General features: G+C 43.6%; 1 protein-coding gene across 1 annotated transcript in view; it reads left to right on the plus strand.

The window, feature by feature from the left end:
- The first annotated feature begins 213 nt into the window (after positions 1 to 213).
- Positions 214 to 12,041, plus strand: part of CACNG3 (calcium voltage-gated channel auxiliary subunit gamma 3) — an 87,540-nt gene continuing 75,712 nt past the window's right edge. Inside the window, exon 1 of the mRNA XM_003795736.3 lies at positions 214 to 1,636. Coding sequence (XP_003795784.1) covers positions 1,426 to 1,636 — 211 coding nt within the window. The 5' untranslated portion in view covers positions 214 to 1,425. The remainder of the gene's footprint in view (positions 1,637 to 12,041) is intronic.

The raw sequence follows: 12,041 nt of genomic DNA on the forward strand, positions 1-12,041 counted from the left end.
TCCCTGATCTGTGTATGACAGAGACTATATGCATTTAGCTCCTTCCATCTTTTAGGAATGTATGATCATATGTATATGAACAGTTCCGGGTCTGATCTGAGCAGGTTGTCTCCGGTGTAAACCAGAGCTCCAGAGAAAGGAGGGTAGACATATTGGTTTGTTTTCTGGGGAACCAAATTGAGACAGACTATACACAGATGTGCTTGTGACAACACTTTTTGCCCGCCTAAGTGAGCCATACAGCCGTCACCGGAGCCGCTGGTGCCTTTAAGAAGACTCGGTCTTTCGGGTCTTCTCTCTCCCCAGTGGGCTCCAGCCGCGCCGGCAGCAAAAGGCAAACTTGCCCGGCTCGTGGAAGGAGGGGGTGGGGGGCATTGAAGAATGCCGCGTTGGGTGGGTGCTGAGAAAGCGCCGGAGTGCGCTACGGGCGGGTTTCTTTCCCTTCCCCTTCCCTTAACCCTTCCCGGAGCGGAGGAGCCCTTCCCGGGCGGTGCTGCAGCGCCAAGGCGCCGGGGTGCTGACTGCCCTGGGCTTGCGAAACTTTGCGCGGAGAGTGGGCTTGAATAAGCAGAGCCGAGCAGGCTGGCTGACCTGGGAAGGGGCAGAGGACCGGGTGGGGCAGAGGCGAGACCCTTGAGCACCCCGGGTCTCTAGCCTGGGTGCCAGAAAGGCGCGGGTGCAGCCGCAGGGGAGAGCTGTCCCTTCAGCACCACGGATCTTAAAGCAGAGGCGTTAGAACCGCGAGGCGGGGCGACAGTCGCGGAGCTGTCCCTCCAGCACCACGGACCTTTGGCCTCCGATGCAACCCCCCGCCCCCCGCCCCAGGACTCTTGTCTTTTCTCCAGTTTGAGCGGGGGTGTCGGGAGCAGGCGGAGAGCTTTCTTGGGAGGCTGGGGAAGCAGTGAACACTCTTCTCAGCGGCTCGCCTCCCAGCAGTGCTATTTTTTGCCATCCGCCCTCACCCCCAGCACACGCGCTCGCACACACACGCACACACACGCGCACACGCACACACACAGACCTCTCTGGATTGCTTTGCCTCGAGTCTTCCGGGGCTGTGAGGAGCCAGGCGCGTCTCTAACCGAGCTGGCAGCTCCAAGCTCCGGAGCCATGCCCTGCACGGACCCTCGTCCTTACCAAGCTCCTGAGGAATGAAAGGAACCCAGGGACCCTCAGAAGGCAGCAGTGATGTGGACCAACCCCCTGGAGCCTGCACCCTTCCGAGGGCCATAGGCGACCTGGGGAACTGGAGAGAGCGCCAGACAGGAAATCCCAGCTTTCCCAAAGTCCCTGTGGATGCTGACAGAAGGAGAGCCGAATTTTTGGAAGAGCCTGTCCTAGGTTACTCAGCTGCAGAGTGATTTTCCCCTCTGGCACTGAATCTCCCCCTCCCACCCCCAGCCATCCAGAGTACCATGAAGAATTATGAGGATGTGTGACCGAGGTATCCAGATGTTGATCACCACTGTGGGAGCCTTCGCAGCTTTTAGTTTAATGACCATTGCAGTGGGCACGGACTACTGGTTATATTCCAGAGGTGTGTGCAGGACTAAATCTACAAGTGATAATGAAACCAGCAGGAAGAATGAAGAAGTAATGACCCATTCGGGGCTGTGGAGGACCTGCTGCCTGGAAGGTATTTACAAATTCCTCTCAATGGCTCTGTATAATCCAGGTTCTGATGTTTTGGTGGGTGTTTGGGGAGATGGAGGTGGTGATGAGGAAAGAAAAATACTTCACGTTTTTGCCGAGAATGTGCAGGTGTCCTGACTCCGTTACCAGCAAGATTAACGCTGTGTGGGATAAATGGGTTGGGTCTTGTTGGTTGTTTCTTGTAAGCAGCTTCACTAGATGAGATTTTGTGCCACTCTAGGCAGCTTCTGCAGTTGAGAAAAGTCTTCAAATCCAAAATCCATAGGCATGTTGTGAACTGTTTGGATCTCTGGGTTGAGATAGGGTCTTTAACTCTTCTTAAATTGCATTGGGGTATAGGGGGGGAGGAGGAAGGGAATGAGGGAGAGAGAAAGAGACCTGCTCTGGCCTGGCTATTTTCTTATTTCTCAATATAGTCTCATCCGTTTCTTCTAAGTTTGGTTTAACTAGATATTGTCATGAACTTCCATTGCCAACCAGTACTAGGGTAACATATGCAAACCCCCACTTCCACCCACATCCCCATGCACACACTTTAAGAAAAACTTCCTGCTTAAAACATGCCTCACTGTTTGGGATCCAAACAAATGGAAATCTTGGTATTTGGTATCCACCTGTCTTCATTCCTAAGTCATCCCCAAACCTAGCAAATATATTTCCATAACATTTACATGAGATTGGTTTCCCAAGAATTGCAGCTCATCGCTTCTAATTCTAAAAATATAAAGCGTTCATTCTAAATTGTAACGAAGAAGACAGAATAATTTCAGAGTACAATAGCCTATCTCTCTATTAAACTTGCTTTCACCTCACCAGAAGTCACTCTCAGCATCACTGGGCAATGTTGGATGTCATTGGGAGTAAACAGAAAGATAAAGAGGAAAATCAAAGCTCTTTGTAGCCTGGATGCCTGAGGGAATCATTGGATTAGAGGGGCAGTAGAGAGTTTTCCTAGGCTTCTGAGGAATCTGTGAAGCTTGTCACAGTGGCAAGCAAGGAACTATGGGTTTCCTATATGCTCCCCTTCCCTGCTAGCCATTGGTTCTCCACACCTGCATCCCCACTGGCTGGAATTTGTCAGGGCTTCTTGAGAACTTGCATTTATGTAAATGACTTAGGAAATCATGCTATGACATCACTTGCTAGTATAATATTGCATCATCTTCTGGCCTTTTTCCCATGTCCTGACACTTTGAACAACTCTTCTCCTGACTGTAGCGCTACTACAATTGATTCTGTTTCTAACACAAATTTGCAACTGGTGGGAAGCCCAGGTAGGAAAGGGCTACTTTAAATGCAACAAGGATCATGTGAAGTCAGAAGGCCCGGGTAATGCTGCAAACTGTCTCTGTGACCTTGGCTAAGACATTTACCCTCTCTAACTCTCAGCTTATTAATCTTGGAAATGACTCTTTTGGATTAGGTTGTCTTGAATTAGCAATATCCAAAGCTGATGCAGTATCCAGTGACCCGACAGAAATTCTAGAATAATTTTTTCCTAAACATAGGCAAAAGTCTAATATTTGTGATCATTTGTGATTCGGTGTGATGAAATCATTTCCCTTAGGGAAATCCCATGATTCTCTCGTCTATATTGATGACAAGGAATGGCATTATCTTCTGTAAATCTATGATGTGGTGGATGTTGCAATACCTACATAGTTCTAGAGATGGCATAAAGAATCTGAGGCTCTGCCAAGCCAAAAATGGCACATATGTGTACCATGCTTTGGTCATTTCCAACTCTTCTGCCTCTTGGAACTAAACCTGGGAATGCGTAGTTAAACACCAAGTTGCAGTTTTCCCATTATGATCTATGAAAAAAAATAAATCTATCCGAGCAAAAATAAGACCTAAAATTTCTGAACTCTTGCTCAGAATTTCTCAACTGCTGGTTTCTCTTTTCTCCAACATCATGTCCTACACCCACAGTTTGTACAAGGAATGGAATGCCCACCCAGGCGTTCTGTAGGCTTAGTGAGAGAAGTGAGAAACTGAATCAAGACGGAATTGAATGAATTGAATTGAAGACATGTCCTGGGGCAGGTAAATTCTATTAAGAAGATGTGTTACAATCTCTATACAGTTTGGCCTGGCTCATTTTTTTCTTACATTTTTTAAAAAGTTTTAAATATAGTAGAAAGCACAAACCTTAATGAATCATGATAATTTTTCTGCTATGTAAACCCATATACACAATACCTAGGTGGGCTTGGCTAAAATTTGAAGCCAAGATTTTTCTTGATGCATCAAGTGTTCAAGGAACTTGCAGGAACCTCTGATTTCTGCATGGGTCAGGGGGACACAGGCTGTTGGTAGCATCTATCTTCGACATTTCCATCCTCAGCTAGAATGGAGATGTACTACCAGCTCCCATTCAGTATTCCTTATATGTTCCAGAACCTCATCATCCTCATTTTCTGGTCCTTTAAATGTTTGAAGTATAACTGGGGTCGGGGGTTCTTACAGTTCAATTTTCTTACAGATCAAATTAGAAGAGTCAGTTCTTCCATCCTTTTTCAAAGAGCCCCAAGACGTTGTTGCTATTTTGTCCAAAAGAAGTGAAGGCTCAGGAGGGACATGACAGCTGTCTGCAGGTGTCTGAAAGGCTGTCACAGGAAAGAGAGATTGGAAATTTTCTGTGTGGCCTTAAGAGGGTAGAAGTAGAAGCTAGAGGGATAGAAGGTTTTACCTTAATATAAGTAACTATCCACTGTGAAACGGGGAAGTTTTAGGAAGTGTTGGGGCCTCCAACACCAAAGATAGTCAAGTATAAGGAAACTACATCAGTCATTTCCAAACTTGGCTAGTCACCAGCATCCCATGAATAGCTTTTAAAAAAATCATTGGGTTCCACGACTAGATCCCCTGCTTCCATAAGTCTGTGGTGGATCGCTGAAATCTGAATTTTCTAAAAGTGCTCCAAGCTATTCTTATGTTAAAGCCAACATGTGTTGAGTATTTACACTGGGCCTGGGGATGACTGTATGTTTTAAGGAGGATTGCGTTGCTCAAGTAAGAGAAAGATGTTTCCAGTTTTCACGTCTATAACTCACCAGAGTATCATCTATATTCAGCACTTACTATGCACTTGCACTACTCTAAGAAATTTTAAAGATTAATTCTTTCATCTTCAAAGGAGCTTAATGATGTAGGTGCTATTATTACCCTCATTTTACAGATGAGGAAACTGAGGCCTGGAGAATTTACACAATTTGCACACCTAAACTCAGCAGGCAATGCTTAACCAAAGTCATGTCACTTCTCAGAGCATTTGCTAGGGAACATTAATTCACGCTTTGGTGGAGAATTTGCAACTGGTATAAACATTCAGCTTGAGAATGCCCAGACACGTGGGGTTTTTTTGTTCAGTAGTCCTGATCTCAGAACTCTCAGCATGGCTGTGCAGTGTTAGCAGGGGTGCCCCAGACAGACTCAAAGGACTTGATTTGAATGAAGAAACAATCAACCTATGTAGAGACACCCACACGAAGAAATGAAAATGAATTCCTGACTCATTAGCTGGAAAATATGCAAGGCATTCACAAAGTAGTACCCCCACCTGTTGTATGTTTTCAGTGGTAATGGATGAATTTGAATGAGTTCAGTATGTGATTCTCTCTCTCATTAAGAAAACCTCTCCAAGCAACCTGTTTACATAGTGGAAAGACCACGGGCCTCGTAATGAGGAATCACATTTCCGTCACCATCAGTTATGTGAATTATGCATATTTTCCTCCTTTCAACCTCAGTTTACCCAATTCTAAAATGAGAACTTCAGAGAAAATGAAGGAGTAAAAAATCCAAATGTCCACGTGGACTAAGAAGGTAATGTAAACTGTGAAACCCACATTTCACTGCCCTCTTATCTTGATTCTACTGGGAGAGGGGAGAGTAACAGTATATATGAGAAAGTATTTGGTAACTGAAATTTGGTACTAATGTGAAGGCAATAGGGAGTGGTGGGGACTCTGGCAAACTCGAGAGCACAAGCCTCATATAAAGGACAACTACTACTTGGCTTGAGTTGATTTTTACCCTGGGAAAATGAGGCCCAGTACTCCAAGTATAGAAACATCAAATTTAAAGTCTCTTGATTTTTACAATGTGGGAAACAAATTCAGCTTTTTGGGGACATTACATTACCCAAACCAAATTTACTTTGACTCATGGGCTGCTAGTTTTGAGCCCTAGAAATTATCTAAATGGCCCTTTTGATCCAAACTTCTGATATTTTTAAATTTGAATCCTGAATTACTCATTATTAGTCAATAATCTGGTTTGTAATTCATTAAAAAATTGCCTACTAAGAAAAGAACACTCACTTGGGATTTTAGGACAGAGAACTTGAAATTATGGAAAAGAGGTTAAACAAACTGCTATTTCTGCTACAGATGGGCATGGATGACACTGAACATCTGGCTGAAAAACTGAAAAAAAAAATTAGCCAGTCATTAGAAGTTCCCCCATATTTCTAAATCTCCAGATGGTTGACTTTTTCAGCCAGATGGGGTTCCAGCTTTATTTATGTGTTCAGAAGCCTTCAGGGAAGCTGCAAAGATGTGGTTGAGGGTGGAGGTGATAGGAAGACATGACATTTACTCAGTATTTCCTATGTGCCAAACCCTGTGCTAGGTGTTTTCACATATGTTAACTCATATTTTTCACATCTCCTATCTCCCATAGTAGAATAGAAACTCTATGAGGACAGAGATTCTTATTGGAACACTACTACCCTAAAGGTTAAAAGCAGTACCAAATAGTCACTTCTGTGCCTCCAGTCCTAGCTTTAATACTGCACCCTCCCTTAGACCTATGAATTCAACATGAGCTAGAACTCCCTCACCCTTCCCTACTCCTGAACCTCTCCCTGTTCCTTTTTCTATATTCTATGTCCTTGTCCATGAAACCCAAGAAGGAGATGGAAGAGAGAAGTGGAGCCTTAAGGCAAGATGGGAGTGAATGACCATGATTGTTTGTGGGCTGAGTCAATATTGGACAGTAGAGTATTGGCGGTAGAGGTCAGAGTCTGACCATGACTAACATTCAGCCAGAATGTGTCCATGGAACCATACTGGTTGTTAAAATGTTAAAATATATCCCTATCTGTTGATAAACAACACTGGGCATAAGTCCCTCACCAACTCCACACCACTACCGCACCCAGGCTAGCCTTTCCTGGAACCCTGAAGACCCCCTTAAGATTCATCAAGTAAAGTCTTAAGAGCTGGCTGGGTAGGTATTGAGACCCTGCTCCATCCAGCCCCATGTAACCCTCCATACTGGCTGTTAAGTACTTTGATTCTTACTCTTTGTTATGTCATCAATGGTGGAAAGACTCACTGTCTTCTTCCTACCTCAAACCCAACACTCTACCTTCTGGTTCCAGGATTCCACCCATCTTACAGAGTCAGTGTCTTACAAATACTTTGATTTATTTTGCCCTTTGAAATTCTATCTTCTGGATTAGAATAAAGGTGAATGCCCTTCATTCCAACATTGAATGGCCAGTGTGGGTTATTCGTGTGGGTAATTAGTGGTGTGTCAAGAAAAAAATAAAATAAGAAATTAAGCCAACATACGGCTGTGGCCTTTTAATGTTCTCACAGGGCACCATGCTACGGGCTTTCCTCAGGGGTCGTCTGATTCACTGGGAGAACATAACTTGGACTGACTTAGTTTTTATCACAGACTAAGGTGTGCTCATGTGAGGTTGCATGTTTACTTGTAGAAAACTGGGATGGTGCACATAATCATTTTGTTCAGAGGTGCACAAGATTTCTGTCCGTTAGAGGACGGAAACCCAAATATCGTGGATTTATTTCCCCTGCCAAGAACATTAGTCAGCTTTATACTAACTTAGTGATCTTATTTAAAATTGTTTTTTTCACTGAAAAAAAAATAACCTCCTTTGAACGAGTTTTGTCATTCCGCTGGTTTCCTCATGGTTGAGGTGAATAAAACTTAATGCGAGTTCACTACATATTTTAGGGACATTATGTTTTTAATAATTTGAAAATTATACTTTGACATCGGGAAGTCCTCCAGTGAAAACAATGCTTCTGAGGTTAAAGGGAAGTCTTGAACATCATTCCCATTAAAAAGGGGCACACTTCAGTGTAGAAATAAATAGGCCTTTAATTGTGTAAGAGCAAGACCACAGAGAATGGGGAACAATAGCCGGCACTTTGGGGCCAGGTGAACCTGGGGTTTTCTAAGGACCCTGCCATTTACTGCCTATGAGACCTTGAAAGTTGCTCAAACTCTGAGCCTAGTTTCCTTATCTAGTCAAACAGAGAAACAGAAGTAGCACGTGCTTTCAAATTGTTTCTGTTTTAGTTCTTGTGGTTCCTTCATATCTCTCAATGATACGTTGACCAGTAGTTCTTGAGGTATTCATTTTAGACAACGCCCATTCCCTGAGACAATTGATGAGTTAGATTTCTTATTCCAGTCCTCACCTCCCTCCTAATATTTTTAGTTCCTCTACGAGTTATCTGCGGCTCCACAAAGAATCCTGTATAATGACCCAGGGTGTCCAGAATAAAAGAGAGACTGGCACCTCATTCCTGGACTGGACACTTGTTAAGGCAGCGTGACTGCTCCTGTGCTCATGTGCCTCCCTCACCAAAGGCGTTGGAATGAACAGCAGAGCTGAGAGAAGGCCTGGCAATGGGGTAGCCTGTTTGCAATGGTGTTGCCTGTTTGCAATGGTGAGGACCTGTGAGTGGACTGGATCTGGTGGTGGACAGCTGGGCTTCAACTATTGTGTCTACATCCCACCTAAGAAAGCGGTCCAGCAGCCAAGAACACCCTAGCTGGGTTGGTTTGATGTTTGTGAAGATGTTGTCTACACAGCACTGCTTGGCCTGGGGATCATGTTCTGCTCACCAAACCACACCCCTTGGTCCAGAACTGAGGCTATCCAAAGGGATGAGGGTCTTTAATAAATATTTCTGGGTACTACATGGGCCAATTACAGTCCCAGCAGCATGAAGCTATCAGTTGCCAAGGGAGGGACAGCCAAGGTGGAATGGAAAAGACTAGACCAGTGTCAGATATTTTATGCAAGGAGAGGACTTTGCAGTGGGCAGGCACCATAGCACCCTCCAGAAACCCATGCATGTGATGTGTGGGAGAAACCCAGAGATCCTTGCTACGCAGGGTGCCCTGGCCACTGGTGTTATCTAGCCAAGCAGTAGCAGCAAGCCAGGAAAATTTGCAGCCTGGCCCAGCTAAGTGAAGTGACACCTTGACCTTTTCTTTTTTCCTGCCCCCTGCTGCAAGATACTGAAGGTGCTAGAATCTAAATGAGAAAGGAGCAGGAATAGAGCTTTGAATTCAACTCGCAGTTTGAATTTTAGGCAGAATCAGAAGTTTTTTTTTTTTTTAATTAAGTCAAATACACATAGATCATGAATACATTTATGCATATGTGGGGTACAATGTGTTGATTTTTTTTATACAATCTGACATGGTTAGATCAAACCAATCAACATAGCTTTCACCTCATTTACTTGACTATTGTGCTAAGACATTTATGTTCTACACACGACAGATTTGACTTGTATCCTTGTCATATGCTCCACAGGTGTGGTCCTGCCTTTCACCCTCCCTCAGTGAAACCTTCCCCCGCCCCTCCCTTTCTACTCCATTTCTCTCCTTCAGAATCAGAAATTTTAACAACTGAAGGTGACTGGGAAGTTATAAAACCTGCCTAGTATATCATTAAGAAAATAAGCGATTTGATATAACATAGTTGAAAGCCAAAATAAAACTGTGGCATGCTTATATCCCTACTAAGTTGAGGCTCATCAATAAATATAAATAAAACCATTGTGTTTAGTCTCAAAAATTCTAAAAGTTACAAACTCAGTGGTGTCTATACACTGTGGTACATAGCTATGTCTCAAGGGCTGGAAAACTGTGACTGGGTGACTGGGCCAAATTCAGCTCATTGCCTTTTCTTCTACAGCCTACAGCTAAGAAAGTTTTGTACATTTTTTAAAATGGTTGAAAAATTAAATAATACCCAAAATATTTCATGACATACGAAATGATACGAAATTCAAATTTCAGCACCTATAATTCTAAATGCTGTCAATGAAAAATACGGAAACTCGTTCTCTCTCTTGTCATTTGTGTATGTGTATAGTATCTTTAATTTTTGCTGTTTAGCCTGCAAAGCCTAAAATATAGACTATCTGGCCTTTCCAGAAAAAGTGAAATTGCCAACCCCTGCTATATCTCACTGCAGAAATGTATAGGAATCTACAATAATGTTTTACTTTGAGAAGGACTCTTTGTTTTCCAAAGAATATCAAATTGCTCTTCTCTCTCTCTCTCCTGCTCCCTCTCTCCCTCTTCCTCTCCCTGTCTCCCTCTCTGTCTCCCTCTCTCCCTCTTCCTCTCCCTGTCTCCCTCTCTGTCTCCCTCTCTCCCTCTTCCTCTCCCTGTCTCCCTCTCTGTCTCCCTCTCTCCTCCTTCCTCTCTCCATCTCTCTCCATCATTTGCCTTTGTCACAGACTCTTCATGTGATCAGTCGGGTATCCTTTCTTTCCCGGAGAACTCTCACTTAGCTCTTTACCCAGGCAGCTCTTGCCCTCTTCCTGAGACACGGAAAAGTGGAAAATTAATGAGATCGTCCCCTTTCTGATGGTCTCCAGGACTGATAGGCCCTGAAGAGGTACATAGAAAACAGTATCTGCTGGGGCTGGCAGAAGAGGAAAGATTTGGAAGCCAGTGTTTGCAACCGGAAGAAAAAGAAAAGAAGGTTATAGAAAAATGTGACAGCAAACTTAATCAGATGTGGTTACTGGGTGGGTGACAGAGAAGAAATTAAGGTCCACAATAGGCAGCTGGTGTGGGGATTCTAGAGAGGGGGACTCTTCCAGATAGTTCCATGGAGGAGGCTCTATAGGTTCACGAAAGTTCCTCAAAAAAATATGTGAATGAGCATTTTTATAGCTAATGAAACTCCATGACAAAATATGTGAATGAGAACATTTGTAGGAAGAGTTTTATACTCAGAAATGTCATAAATCGTGAATATGGAGCTTAGAACCGAGGTGAAACCTAGGATGACATCTGGGATCACGCGGACAGATGGGAGTGGAAGGCAGGAAAGTAGGTAAGAAATGCCAGAGAAAACCCAGTGACTACAAACAGAGAAATGACAAGTGTAAGTGACACTCGCGCTTATGAAAGAACAGAGGAGCCAGGGAAAACTGAGGAAAAGCAGAAACTTAAAAAAAAATGAATCTTTTGCTGAAGAGAAGGTGATTCAATTACCGTGGCCTTCTCCTAGCGAACCACCCATACTAATCCCTAACTATTGCTGTTCTCCTCTTAAGTGCTTACCAGCCACCCTTTTAATGATATAGCCTGTAAAACCAGCCACAACTGTTTGCAATTCAACAGCCTGTAGTTTGAAAGAGTCTGGGCTTCCAGTCTCGAAAAATCTCAGTGTCATTGGCCCATTCATTTTTTTCCCCCATTTTGTCCTTGAAGATTGTCAAGAGTAGATTGACAGTCTCATTTTAAAACTCCCCAATATCCTGGGTGCAAACTCGGGGAAAAAAAATACATGTTGTGTGGACATATTGTGCACAAATGCATCCAGCAGACACTGTTTCTATTCCTTGCGCCGAAGAGTCTATATATATTTGGTTCCCCGCACGTTCAGGAAACGGCATTCCCAGCCCTCTGTGTTCTGTGGCTTTTGCTGCTCAACATCTTGCATGGCTGCCCTGGAACACAGTGATACCTGCAAGTTAAATTAGACGATCCCCAAAGTCGTGCATGGCTGTTGAAGTGTCTTCCATCACGTCATCCATTACAAAATTCTATCATCACCTGTGGAAATTGGTTTTGGCAGAGAGAAGGTAATATAGATGCATATTTACAGCAAATCATTTTGACTCTTTTGCAAATTACCAGGCCAGCAGAACCAATTAGCTGTTTATCAGCTTCAAATGCCTTAAAATGTGTATTATGAAGTAAGTCCTGATTTTTCAAAATATTACTTTTCACCACAGATGAATCTGGCATGCAATCAAAACACTCTAGGCGTTTAGAGGAAAATAAAAAGATCAAATCAAGAGATAATGATGTTAATCCGAGTCAAAGGTCTACTGCTCAGCGTACTGATCGCTCTTTTCTGATTTTTCACTCTGTGGTGGAGTGATGTTTTAACTCCTGGGCCTTTGAGGTTGAGTCCCAAGAGATAATAAGGTCTGAACCAAGGAAACCAGGTCTGGATCTCCCTAAAGCTGACTTTCCAGTTACAGTCCCTGGGATTCAGCCGCAGTGACAGCTCATTGGAGTAAGAAATAGACAATCGTAGCCTGGCACTGTGGAGGGCTTCCACTCTACCCTAAAGCAGAAAA

This window comes from Otolemur garnettii, unplaced genomic scaffold (genome assembly GCF_000181295.1).
Source record: "Otolemur garnettii isolate 467f Iridium unplaced genomic scaffold, OtoGar3 scaffold00096, whole genome shotgun sequence".
NCBI lineage: Eukaryota > Metazoa > Chordata > Mammalia > Primates > Galagidae > Otolemur > Otolemur garnettii.